Below are 12,190 nucleotides of genomic sequence, written 5' to 3' on the forward strand. Positions count from 1 at the left end.
TGATTCCAAACGCACACCCTAAGTAATAGTCATTTTAATAATACTAACATATATACGTCTTGAACTATACACTTTATTTCTTTTTTCTTTAAAACAGAAAATTATTTCACAACAGGCCGTCTCAAGCAAACCCTCACATTAACCTGCCAACACCTACAAAACTGTATCAAAAGTGCACCATAGTGTTATACATATTTTTAGATTCAATCTTTGTTTTCACCTATATCAGGAATATTATAATTTCATAATATTTATACAAATACCACTCTGTACAAGGTAGAAATACTTAACCCACAAAGCCCCCAGAATTTTTGAGCTTTTAGCCCCTCCCCTTTCTTTAGGACACACCCATATTTCCCCATGCACAAGCCTTTGGTCAAATCAAACTCACAGGCTTTAGAAAGGTCGCAGCATGAAAGGACAGTTTGACGCCCGTCACATCGTGCAACCCATTACATTTAACACGTTTCTGCTTTATGATGACTCGGCCAGTGGGATGAAACATTCTCACAATGTACACACAACCTTCACACGACGTTCAAACAACCCTGCAACTGCATCCTGTCCAGACTGCCGCAGCAGACTTGCGGGGGAGAAGGCCGGGACAGGTGGGAGTGAGGGTGGGAGTTTGGCGGAGCTGCGCTAACTGAGCCAGCCTGCTCAGGTGGGATGCAACAGGGCAGGCCTGTTCCCCAGGTGTCCATGAGGGGGCACACTTCTGAACAATCTCAGTCTCTGGACTGGTAGAAGAGAATATAGCCCGACTCTGAGTTCTTGGAGATTTCCGAGGTAAGTCCATAGAACTCTTCTATTGCCTGGGCATCAATTTTCTGCAGAAAGAAACAAAACAAAAGCCATTATAGACAAAAACATATGCACATCCCATAGCGTTTGTATTTTAAAGACCAGCTTTTAAAGACTGGATGTACTCAGGAGTTACGCTAGGATGCACCAATATGTGATTTAAACTAGTTTTAATGTATCTTGCTGTAACTACTATTTGTGACTACACCTACAGTGTGATGCAAACGTTTTAGGTCAGACAAAAAATTGCAAAATATGTAACATTAGAACAGTATTAGAATAGAATTGGATCTTATGATATGAAAACACAAATCTGGTATCCTCCATTGAATGAACCACCAGCACTCCTATTTTAACTGAATGAAGGGCTGATTAGCCCAATCATGGGCCAATCAATGGGGTAGTGTACTGTATATATTAGACTGTCTCTAGTAGGAGTGGAAATGGTTAAGCTAACATTGACAGTCACAGAATCACAATTTATTGCAATTTATTTGTATTTATTCTTTGTTTTTCCTCGCAAATAAATATTCATGGCTTAAATAAACAGCCTTAAATATAAATGGCTTAAGACTTCATATAGATATAGTACTGTGTAAAAGTCAGAGACCACCCTTAATTTATTTAATTTCTGGTCATTATTCATTTTTCATAATCAGGGAAAAAAAAACAAAAAACATTCTGAACAGAAAATTACATAGAAGCCTTTTAATGTACAACTAAATATAATGTTAATTTTTTCAGTATTAACTGTGGCCCCTTTTTGCTTTTATTACAGCTTTCATTCCTTTCAGGAGACTCGCTTTAAGTTCTTCAAAGAAATCTGCAGGGATATTTTTCTGCACCTCCAAAGTTCAGTATTAGAAGTTGGTTGCATTTTCTGCTTCTCACAATCCAAATAATCTCACACACATCGCTACAAATCCTCTCAGACAGTCGAACAATGGACAGGAGCAAGTGTGCAACTTAATTTTCTTTTCTCTTTTAAAGATGAAAGTTATATTTATTGTTTCTTATATATGTATTAGACATTTTGATGGTTTACCAGGTTGTTTGTAGTCCCACTTTCTCTGTACCTTTAATAACTTCTAAAACGCTGTTTTTTTTCCACTTCTTTTCCTTTGACTTTTCCTTTATTTGTCTGATCTCCTCGGAAATATCTCCTAAAAATTAATCATTTGTACTTAAAGGCTGTTTTGACTGAAAATGAAATAAATGAAGGGTGGTCCACTGGAGCTCAGCTCCACTTGCTGTTGACATAAGCTCCACTCTAGTGTGGTCCTGCCCAGTTTAACCCCCAATTATACCGATTTCATTACTTTCATATGCAATTAAGTGTTGCTGTTTACCTCTACAATGTCATCATCAAACAGCAGCCAGAAGTCATGACTCTTTACAATTGCGATGTAGTGCCCGCGATTGGGTCCACTGTAAAGACAAGCAGATAAAAAACAGCACATCAGAGAGTCAGAATTCAGCAACAAACTCAAATGACTCAATTAACCTCAGACTAGTACCTCAAACTTAGCACTGAAAATACTGAAAATAATACTTTAAAATTAACCTTCCACAATGGACCACCACAGCGACCAGGTCGTAAAGCCTCTCCGGATTGGTTGCGTCTCCAGACGTGTTGAAGAGGCGGAGCTCCAAAGGGAAGACCACGCGGTAACTTAGCTTAGTGTAGCGCTGAAGCTGCTCCATGTACTTAAACCTCTTCAGATGCAGGGCTAAGATCATGGGTAGCTTTTTCACTCTCATTCTGCACAGACAGACACAAAATATACACAAAAATTACACATTGTTTATCGAATCCAGAAAGGGTGCACAAGTGCTGAAATCAAATTGGGACCTTTTGCTTGTTAATTCAGTGTTTTCAACACAGCACATAATTTGCATTCCATACCATGTGCAATTAATGCAAAGCATCATTTTTTTTTTTCCTCTATGGTCATCTCCACAACCTAAACCTTCACTTTAAAAGAAGCCTCTCTTTATCCAATTTTGGACACCCATACATTCAAATAACCTTCCATACCCCTCAGTGTCTCTCCCCAGGTTTGTTTCTGACATGTGAGAAACACTGCAGTATTTGACCAGATTAATGGCCATATTTGTTCAGCATTTTTAGAATAAATATCATCCCTTCCCTTCATGAAGTGAGTGTATTAAAAACAAAAGATCAAACCAACAAATTTGAACCAAATCATGACATCAAAATAAAAAAAATCTGAATTCTTACACCCCTTAAATCCTACATAATGTCCAGTGGACACTTGCATAAAGCATCTTAAGTGAATTTTAGCCTCAGGTTTTTCTTTTACTTTAAGAGCCCTGTATAAATTCTCTTCAGGAACATTTTAAGAGGAAAATAAAAAAAAATCTTTAATTGTACGTTTTTAGACCCTACATTCAGTTTCAGCACCTTAGTTTTAGACAGCTGCAAAATCTAAATTAGCAGTCTGTCTCGCACATGCGCAGACTGAGAAATCCGAAAGAAATCAGAGTAAGAGTACACATGCACAGAAATCTCATTACTGAGCTAAAATCCAGCTCTCTTTATCGGATTTCTAGACCTTCCTCCAGTCTAAGAAATCGGAGTACGCTGTTTACATGACCATTTGAATAATCAGATAACTGCAGAAATCAGATTATGATCAGATTAGTGCACTCATTGTTACAATGTCAATGCCATAGACTCTTAGCGCTGGTGAATCAAGTCTCTCTGTGACTCATTTCAGAGGCGGAATTCTCACCTTTTGTGTGCCTCCTGTTTACTTCTACATTCCTCACAGTAGTATTTGTATTCACTGCACAGGGTCTCTGTGTTACTGAATCCCCTATAGGGACAGAAAAAAAGAAATGTTCTGTAGTTAGTACAGCGCTGGGGCTAGCAGAGGGTGCATTAGGATGCATGACAGAGACCAACCTGAGGCAGTGTGTGATTGAAGTGTTCTGCTCAACGTCAACGGACAAATCCAAGAAGTCCTCATCTTTGCTGCTTATCTGTGGGAGAACAAGATCCAGAGAGTAACATAAGATAATGATAATGCCAGTGGCGAATAACAGAATCATCAGCAGATCCAACTTCAAGGCGTTTTCACACTTGACTGAACCCTTGTTTGGGGGAGTGGGTCATCATCACAGGTTCATTTTCAAACAGAAGAATTTCTTCAGAACCACAGATACAATGCATCACTATCAACACTCAAACCGTGATGACCTACAGTTTTCTCCTGCAAGAAAATTACATGCCTTCCTCAATTTACTGTTTTTAGTGATGCAGATGTCACAAGAAGTGCACTTATATGACACTGTCAGCTCTATGCATTTAATAAACACAACTGCAGTTAAATATATTATGCATTTACTAAATTGAGATTTTATGCATTTACTGCATTTGATAAAAGAAAACCGCAGTTAGGTGGAGTAGTATGTGTCTGCTGAAAACATGGTCGTTGCATGTGCAGCTCTATAAGAATTATTATTTGGACCACCTGGAACAAATAAAGAAAAAAAAGGACAAAAAGTAATGTGCCAATAAACCAATCCTTTACTCAAAGCCCAATCTTCATACATGATGCGACCATGAAGTGAACCCCAGCTCTCTTTCACTGGCCACAGGTGAGTTTTCTGCACCCAGGTTCAAAAACAGCTTTCAAACTTCACCAAATCCATAGAACTAGCAGTCTAAAGTCACTGTATTCAGAAAAAAACTTGAGTCTGAACACCCTTGGAAGCCTACACTATTGAGGCCAACTAAGGGTGTATTAATTTCAAGACAGTAGCGAAAATTCAAAAAAGTTCTAAACAGAGTCTTCTGAAATGTAAAACAGAATCCATGATAAACCTCTCTGCCTCTCATTTACAGTCTTTTCTGCAAACCACTATCAGCGATCAATTCATTTATGAATTAATCCAGGTATGAACTTTTGATAAATTTAAACAGTAACTTATAGTTTATGCTTCGAGTCAGACTCAGCGCACATCTTTCACGTTTTAATTGTGCTGTTGTGACATGCAGAAAGAGACATGTCAGGGTTTTGTTGTTGTGTGGCAAAAAAGCCCAGAAATGATCAGATGTGCTATAACTTACATACAGGCCTCATTTTATCTTTTTATTCCAATGTGTTAAAATCAGCAGATAAACAGTTATTCTGTATTAAAATCTGAAAAAATGAGTTCTCTGTAAAGGATATGTAAACTTTTTACTTAGAAAATCAACAAAATATGTTATTTGACCAGGAGCACACAAACAATCGCACACACCTACACAATAAACCTCTACATGAAAAACAACTCCTTGCTCATTACTGTTTAGAAGTTACCTATAACTTTCTGAAAACAAACTTTACTACATCAGCTAGTTATCATGCTATTTAAACTAGAGTCTAACCAAAGAGTCAAGCTGCAAGTCGCTGAATCTGATCCTTATCTCTGTGATCACACACACACACACACACACACACATGCACACACACACACATACATACATACATACATATATATATATATATATACAGGATGTAGCAGTTAAAAAAAAAGATATGTAAACTCTCAACTTCAGTGGGACCCTGTCACCTCTTCATCTCTTCAATTTCCACAGTGTTATTATTAGTCTGGTTTCCTGTGCTTCTTATGCTAGTACAAAAGTTTTTATATTTATGTCAAGTCACAGTATCTTTTCAGTTAAGGTTTGAATATGAAAGAGCCAATTATAGACACAGTTTGCTTTAGTGTACTACTGTGAATACGCTTCAGAAGACAGACGTTACCGTCTCGCAGGTCAGGCAGCGTGTCTCATTGGTCAGTGTGCCCTGGAAGATCTCGTGTACCCAGGTGGTGGCCGGTGGGGTACCATTACTCTTCTGTGAATCGAGCGTGCCGTTGGCCAGTTTTCCATTCTGTTTGTCCTGCTTCCTCTCTTCCTGGAGCAGGTCAGCGATAGTGTTTAGCAGGTAGTTCAGGAACTCGTGTGCATCCTGCTGCATGTAGTTATCGAACAGCTCTGCAGGGGGAGACATGAGGGGGTAATGTTGGCAAAACACTGTTTTAATGTGATTATAAAACCCAGGGCTAATCCTCAGCTAATAAAACTACACAAAATAGTCAGTATTTAAGGGAAAAGTTCAAGTTCCAACCTAATCTCTATTTGCTTTATCTGTAGCCTATGGCCAAAAAAATACCAGTATTTAGTAAAACAATAGAAGCTCCAGTGGCAATGGGCAGGTGCTTCAGGGTTAAGATTACTGACCATATGCTGCAGATGTGGCAGATACAGAACAGACTGAAAAACACTGGAGTATTTCTTTAATAGTCTCGTAACAGGATCAGTATTACCAAATGTTGGTGAATGGTCCAGTCTATATATGCTTTCAAAAGGGGTGGCTACCAGTATTTCTAGCAGGTGTGTGCACAGACAGACCCCAGGGGAGGCTTAAGCCTCTGCCCATTTGTCCTCAAGACTATACGACAGACAGTGCCCTCTCAGTCAGCACACATACTAATGGCCAGTCTTTAAGACACATATCAGCAAGGAAGGCTTAGCTTCACCCCAGGAATAGAGCTTCTGGGTTAGTTTAAATTCCATGAGCTTCATCGTTCTTTTAACTTGGCCTACAGTAACTTTGATGAGCATCACCAAAGCACCAATAACGTTCAGATGACATTATTGTCTATAGAGCAACACAAATTAAAAGCAGTCCTTTAGCCTGAGCTACATGCTTCACGTTTTTAATGGGCCCATAACATGGAAAAACCAACTTTCCTTCCATTCTTAAAAATAAAACAGACTGATGTAGTATCTACATATATCCACCTATAGTCTTACTGAAAATTAGCCCCACCCATTCATGCTGAACTTAGTGTTTCAAAAACAGTGCAACAAAAACAGGCTGCTTAATGCTAATGCTAGCCTTATACAGTGAAGTTTTCATGCAATTAGTTGCATGCTGTAAACTCCAAGTAACATAATTCCTGTGCAATCTGACAGTTACACAAGGCAATTCAAAAATAAAGTTGCAAGCAACACATTAAATTAATCCACAAGTTAGGCAACATAGCAGCTTCTATTTTTGATACACATTGTTTTCACTACATTAAGTAATTCACATTATTTACATATTTGCAACACTGCTATCAAATTTGTATAATTACTCCTTCTGTCCTTTTTTGGTCCATAACCAAATAAATAATACAAAACAAAAAAAAATAAATACAAGAAAAATGTAGAATATAAACTGTGTTTTGAGGATTAGATACAGCGTTTTAAGTGCCATTGTCTGAACACCCCCCTATTATGTCACAAACTATACTAATGCATTCATAAATAAAAGAGTACAAAAAAATTCATCAGAGCAGTATTCAGGAGCCAGATACTTGGTAACGAATACAGTTGCTTCAGTATGTTTCCTATTATTTAGCTGCTGTATACTGACCTTCACACTAAATACTCCACACTCTTTTAGTTTATGAATGTGCACCTGTGTGTTAGAATACAGGAGCAGACGTATATGCGATTTCACACAAAAGTGGATCTTGAATACTGTCGTAGTAGAAAAGTCCTTGCATGTGTAAACATTCTTAGCTGATGAAGCCTGATTCTGATGGAAGACACAGTGCACTCCATCGATACCCAAATCAACATTATGGTCATTAAGTGTTAATACATAATGAACATCCTCCCACTCATTCAGGCCTGTTTATTCTTTCTTGCCTGCCTACTCATTACTCTACTATACGCTTCCATCTTCCATCATTCCCCCCTCCACCTCGCTCACCGTTTTCCTTCCGTAGTCTTGTGATGAACTTCTTCGGAGGGATGACTCCCACCTTCCTTTTCTGGTTGGCGATGCTGTGGAACAGGTCAGCCAGACAGGTGAGCAGGTTCTCTTTGCGGCGCGGCTGGCTCCTGTAGGCCAAAATCTTCTCCCGGAACGGCCGGCAGAAGTACAGAGCCTGGAGCACGGAGTTGCAGTAGCAGGTGTTTCCAAACTGCGGGTCAAAACCCACACCGTAAACAAAGACCCCAACAGAGCCAGAGAGAAACAAATATAAGGCTGTGGAAAGACGATGGGTGACAAATGTAAACGTCTTTTGCTTACGTTGACCAGTCCAAAGTAGTGCTCGTTGACAGGGAACTGCTCCGAGCCAATCTCTTTTTCCAAAGCAGAGGCATTGGCGCCCTGAAACATAAACAAGCATAACCGCTGTTTGAGAAGGCAAAGCTTTAACCAAATCAAACGGACACTCCATCCAACGTACAGTCAGTAAAATGTGCCACTAAGATTATAGCAACAGCATTAGGCGCCTGTTTCTTAGACATGGACTGCAATGCTAATGGTGTTTACCTTTTAAAATTCCTATTTCCTTTAAGCTTGATTTTTTTTTTATTCCTGCACAATTCTATTGCTAAAATGTAAACCCAGACATTGAGAGTGTTCGGAGTGTTACTAGAGAAACTTCATGAGTCAGAATTCTGCACAGTGGTGGTGATAGGAACCAGACGTCTGACGAGTTCAAAGCTTCTATAAGATATTACATAGAAAGCTGTTACATGAAATGATTATAAATAGGCTCCCTTCTGCTTGAGACATTGTTTTACAGTAGTTTTGCAATAAACCTTTAGTCTGAAACATATTTTAAGTGTATACAGTGTGGAGAGTTACAAGCACAAATTTTTTTCTCATTTACCACAATTTTATAATGATCAACAGGGGTAGGCTTATTGCTCATTTTGAACAGTAAATAAAATGGCTATATTTGCATGATAGACACTGTGGCCCCAGGTTGCTATCACCACTACTGTACAGAGCTGGAAAGTTTCTCTACAGTGAACCATTTCACATCAAAACGTCTCTAAAATGACTAAATACACAAGAACTAAATTATAAATTAATGCAGGAATTTGGAAAAATTGATGAATTTCCCTTTTAGTCATGGTCTGGAATACTGGCCCTAAGGAAATGGTACTACACAGGATGCATAATACTCCACATGCAGCCTGTGGGCCCCATATAAAAACACAGCAGCTTTAAAAGAGCTTTTAAAATTAACACCAAAATATGAGCTACAACTGTGACATATAAAACGCTTTTCAGTGCCGTCATCTACAGCAGTGTTTCTCAACACTGGTCCTGGAGGCCCACTGTCCTGCACATTGTAGTGTTTTCCCTGCTTCAGTACACCCACTTCAACTCAGTTAGGGCTCAGTAAGAGCTGACAAGTTGGATCAGGTGTGTTGGGAGCAGGTAAAACACTAAAATGCGCAGAGCAGTGGGCCTCCAGAACTAGGGTTGAGGAACACTGATCTCCATGCTACAAAAAATCGTCTTCTACACTGAGCAAACACTGGATCTGGGAAATTAAAACATCTGTAGTCACCTTTATAGCTACACTTGTGGTCCTACACTTAACCAACAATTTACACGCATTTAAGGGCTCATATGATGGAAAACCAAACCTTCCTTCATTTTTCTTGAAATAAGAGTCTGATATAGTACATAAACCTATCACACTTATTGCATATACACCTGACTGCATTTGTGTTTCACACTGTTATCTTTCACACTTCACAGCCTAACAAACAGCATATGAACATGTAAATAAAAGAAAGCTGTAAATGCATTTACTGAAATACATCATCACTTACAAGAACAGCAACAGTTCTAACTTCTGACTGGCGCTGCAACAGGTTTAGAGGATAGCAGTGAGAAATATTTGATTTCAGCTCAGATTGACTGTCATCAGCTCAGAGCTACTAATGACAGCAAGCAAGACAGATAATCAGCTAATCTGGTTGTTTGTACTGTGCTAGTGCACAATTCACAAAAAAAGACAGAAACTGTTAACCACAATTATTCATACGGCAGATGAATGTCAGAAAAAAATGTCATGATCATGACAGGCCAAGTAGTGGGTATAAATAATTTTAGCTTTAACACTGTTCACTCCTCAGTTCACTGTTCACATATGGAACTAAGATGCAAAAAAGGGCATTTTGAAAGTACAGTTTCTTTTGTGATATTAAAAAAAAATGCATTGACATATATCCACCTCCATAGCCCAAAGCAGATTACCTCCGCCTATTCACGCTGAAGTAATAAAGGGTGTTTCAGGCTGGACTGCTTTTCTGAACCAGATGGAATATATGACATCCTTATAAACAGACTAACAGTCTGCTAAATTCTGAGGGACACTAGTCATGTGAAAATTGATCATGACTGTTACATAAAACCACACAAACACTGTAAGTAGATTTTAGGGAAAAAGTAAAATGCAAGACAAATGTGGGGTATGTGCCCTTTAAACCTACTTGGTGTGTATGTTGTGCTAAGCAGTTAAAGGAGAACTCCACTGTTTTTTCAATCATTCTACATAATTAAATGACTGAGAAGGAAACATTTAGAGTGGTTCGGTATGAAATGCTCTTGTAGAGAAACTTGGCATGTCAGAATTGTTCGAAGTGGTGGTGATAGGAACCAGACGTCTAAAAAGTTTAATGCCTCTGAAAGCTCCCTCATAGAAATTCTCTACATGAAATTGTTAGGTGTATGCTGCCTAATATCTGAGACATTGTTTTGTGATAAAGTTTTGGCTTAAAATGTATTTTAATCCATTTATTTAAATCCACTCATGTCAGACGGGTATATGCAGGGTAAAGCAAAACAGCCCCCAAAGAAAACTTTTTTTTTTCAGATTTTCCTCTATTTTATCATCATCAACATTACATATAAAAATAAGAATATATGTAGGTTCACTGGTGGTTTGGGGTAGTAAATAAAATGGCTATATTTGTGTTGTAGACATGGCGACCTCTGGCTCCTATCACCACCTACCTACCACCAATGTAAAGAAATCAGAGTCTGTAAGTTTCTCTACAATGAGCCATTTCCCATCAAACCACTCTGAATGACTCTGTTTACATCTCAAGGACTAAATTATTCCAAAATTTTGAAAAATTGGTGGAATTTCCCTTTAAGCAGCACGGCAGATTAACGCCTATTACCATTTAGTTTCACTGCTACCTACTACCACATTGCACTAGCTCCCATACTTACCATTTAAACTAACGTCTACAGTATAATTGACCATCCTGTCATTCACAGCCATCCAAGTATTAAGCTAACACAAACCCGTCCAGCTCAGGCTGAGTGTCTGGCGAAGCTCAAACCGCAGAGCAGCGCTTTGCGGTTACTGGGTCAAATAAATCACACATGAGTGTGAAATCAGGAGGCATCAAAAAGGCTTAACAGCACAATTTTGTTATACCTCGGCTTGCAAAATCAGCGAATTATTACGCGTTTTGGCGAAAAAACATGATGGAAACGCAGCTGCAAATCCGAGTCACCGTCTGGCATTTTTCCCGGTCCACCTTAAATAGTGCAGCAGTTACATTCTGGAGTGCGAAGAGCCAGAACGTAACTGCTGCACCATTTAAGGTGGAACGGGAAAATTCGAACAAGAAGCTGGCGAATAAGAAGCTGACTTGAGCTTCGTCACCATTCTGACCTTCCTTAAAGCCCAAATAGAGACAGCAACGACAGTTATGCAGTAAATACAAGACCGTGCAAGACCGACGAAGATATCCAGACTAGGTTTAGGCTGAAATCTACTCACCATGGTACAAAAAGAGGCGAATTTGGAAACTGTCATTAGGATTTCCATTCGCCCAGCGCCATCTTCCACCCAAACGCTGCGCGGAGGCGAAGACGACGAGTCGCCCCGCCAGGTCTTAGTGTTCGGGATTAGAAAAAAACATTTTAAAAATCTCACAAAATCACAGCATATACACAAACATCACTGCTTTATACCATTTATATACTACCATAAGCATCATATTGTTGTTAAAATGTTTCATCTGTGTCTGTAACCTTTCTCACTTTTAACTGAAGTGGTTTGAGTCTCTAATATTTTGTGTAGATGTTGAGTTGTTGGAAAATATAACCTGTCTTTAAAACAGTTTTACAGTTTACATATTTATTCCATTCCACAACAACATTCAGAAACGGCTGTATTTAAACAGCGCCGCCAAAGTGAACGCTGTTGGTGATGATATGATTTTTTTTTTGTTCAGGCAAGTAATACAGACTCCTGTAGTTCTCACAAGGCCGAGCCGAAGGACCCCATCGTTCTCTTTCTGCTCTTACCCGCCATCTTGCGAGTTACCGGGGTAAGAAGCGCTCCCGATTTTTTAATAAAAACATCGTTTTTTGCGAATACCTTAACTTGTAAAGGTATACAGAAGTGGAGTATCTTTGTCTGTCGTGTACCGGGTTATAGAGAGTCTAGTTAAAGTGTGTTTTGGAGCGATAAATGGTCAGTTTGTGCTGTTCGCGTGGCTCCCATGTGGGCTGTAGAGAAAAGCGAAATTTCGGTGACATTTTTC

General features: G+C 39.0%; 1 protein-coding gene across 1 annotated transcript; it reads right to left on the reverse strand.

Annotated features, from left to right (window-relative positions):
- Window positions 1-11,816, reverse strand: usp12a (ubiquitin specific peptidase 12a). Its single transcript, XM_036558343.1, has 10 exons — window positions 11,685-11,816; window positions 11,422-11,535; window positions 7,908-7,988; window positions 7,584-7,797; window positions 5,580-5,812; window positions 3,734-3,810; window positions 3,561-3,644; window positions 2,369-2,566; window positions 2,154-2,232; window positions 1-830 (listed from the first exon to the last, which is right to left on the reverse strand). The coding sequence occupies exons 2-10, from the start codon at window positions 11,467-11,469 to the stop codon at window positions 729-731; spliced, it is 1,116 nt and encodes a 371-aa protein (XP_036414236.1). The 5' UTR covers window positions 11,470-11,535; window positions 11,685-11,816; the 3' UTR covers window positions 1-728.
- Window positions 11,817-12,190: the final 374 nt, after the last annotated feature.

This window comes from Colossoma macropomum, unplaced genomic scaffold (assembly GCF_904425465.1).
Source record: "Colossoma macropomum unplaced genomic scaffold, Colossoma_macropomum, whole genome shotgun sequence".
Classification (NCBI taxonomy): domain Eukaryota; kingdom Metazoa; phylum Chordata; class Actinopteri; order Characiformes; family Serrasalmidae; genus Colossoma; species Colossoma macropomum.

Coding starts and splice junctions, on each gene's coding strand:
- usp12a (XM_036558343.1), bottom strand. CDS start 11,469: ATGGAAATCCTAATGACAGTTTCCAAATTCGCCTCTTTTTGTACCATG. Junction 7,989..11,421: donor TCGCCTCTTTTTGTACCATG/GTGAGTAGATTT, acceptor TTTATGTTTCAG/GGCGCCAATGCCTCTGCTTT. Junction 7,798..7,907: donor ACTACTTTGGACTGGTCAAC/GTAAGCAAAAGA, acceptor TTTGACCCGCAG/TTTGGAAACACCTGCTACTG.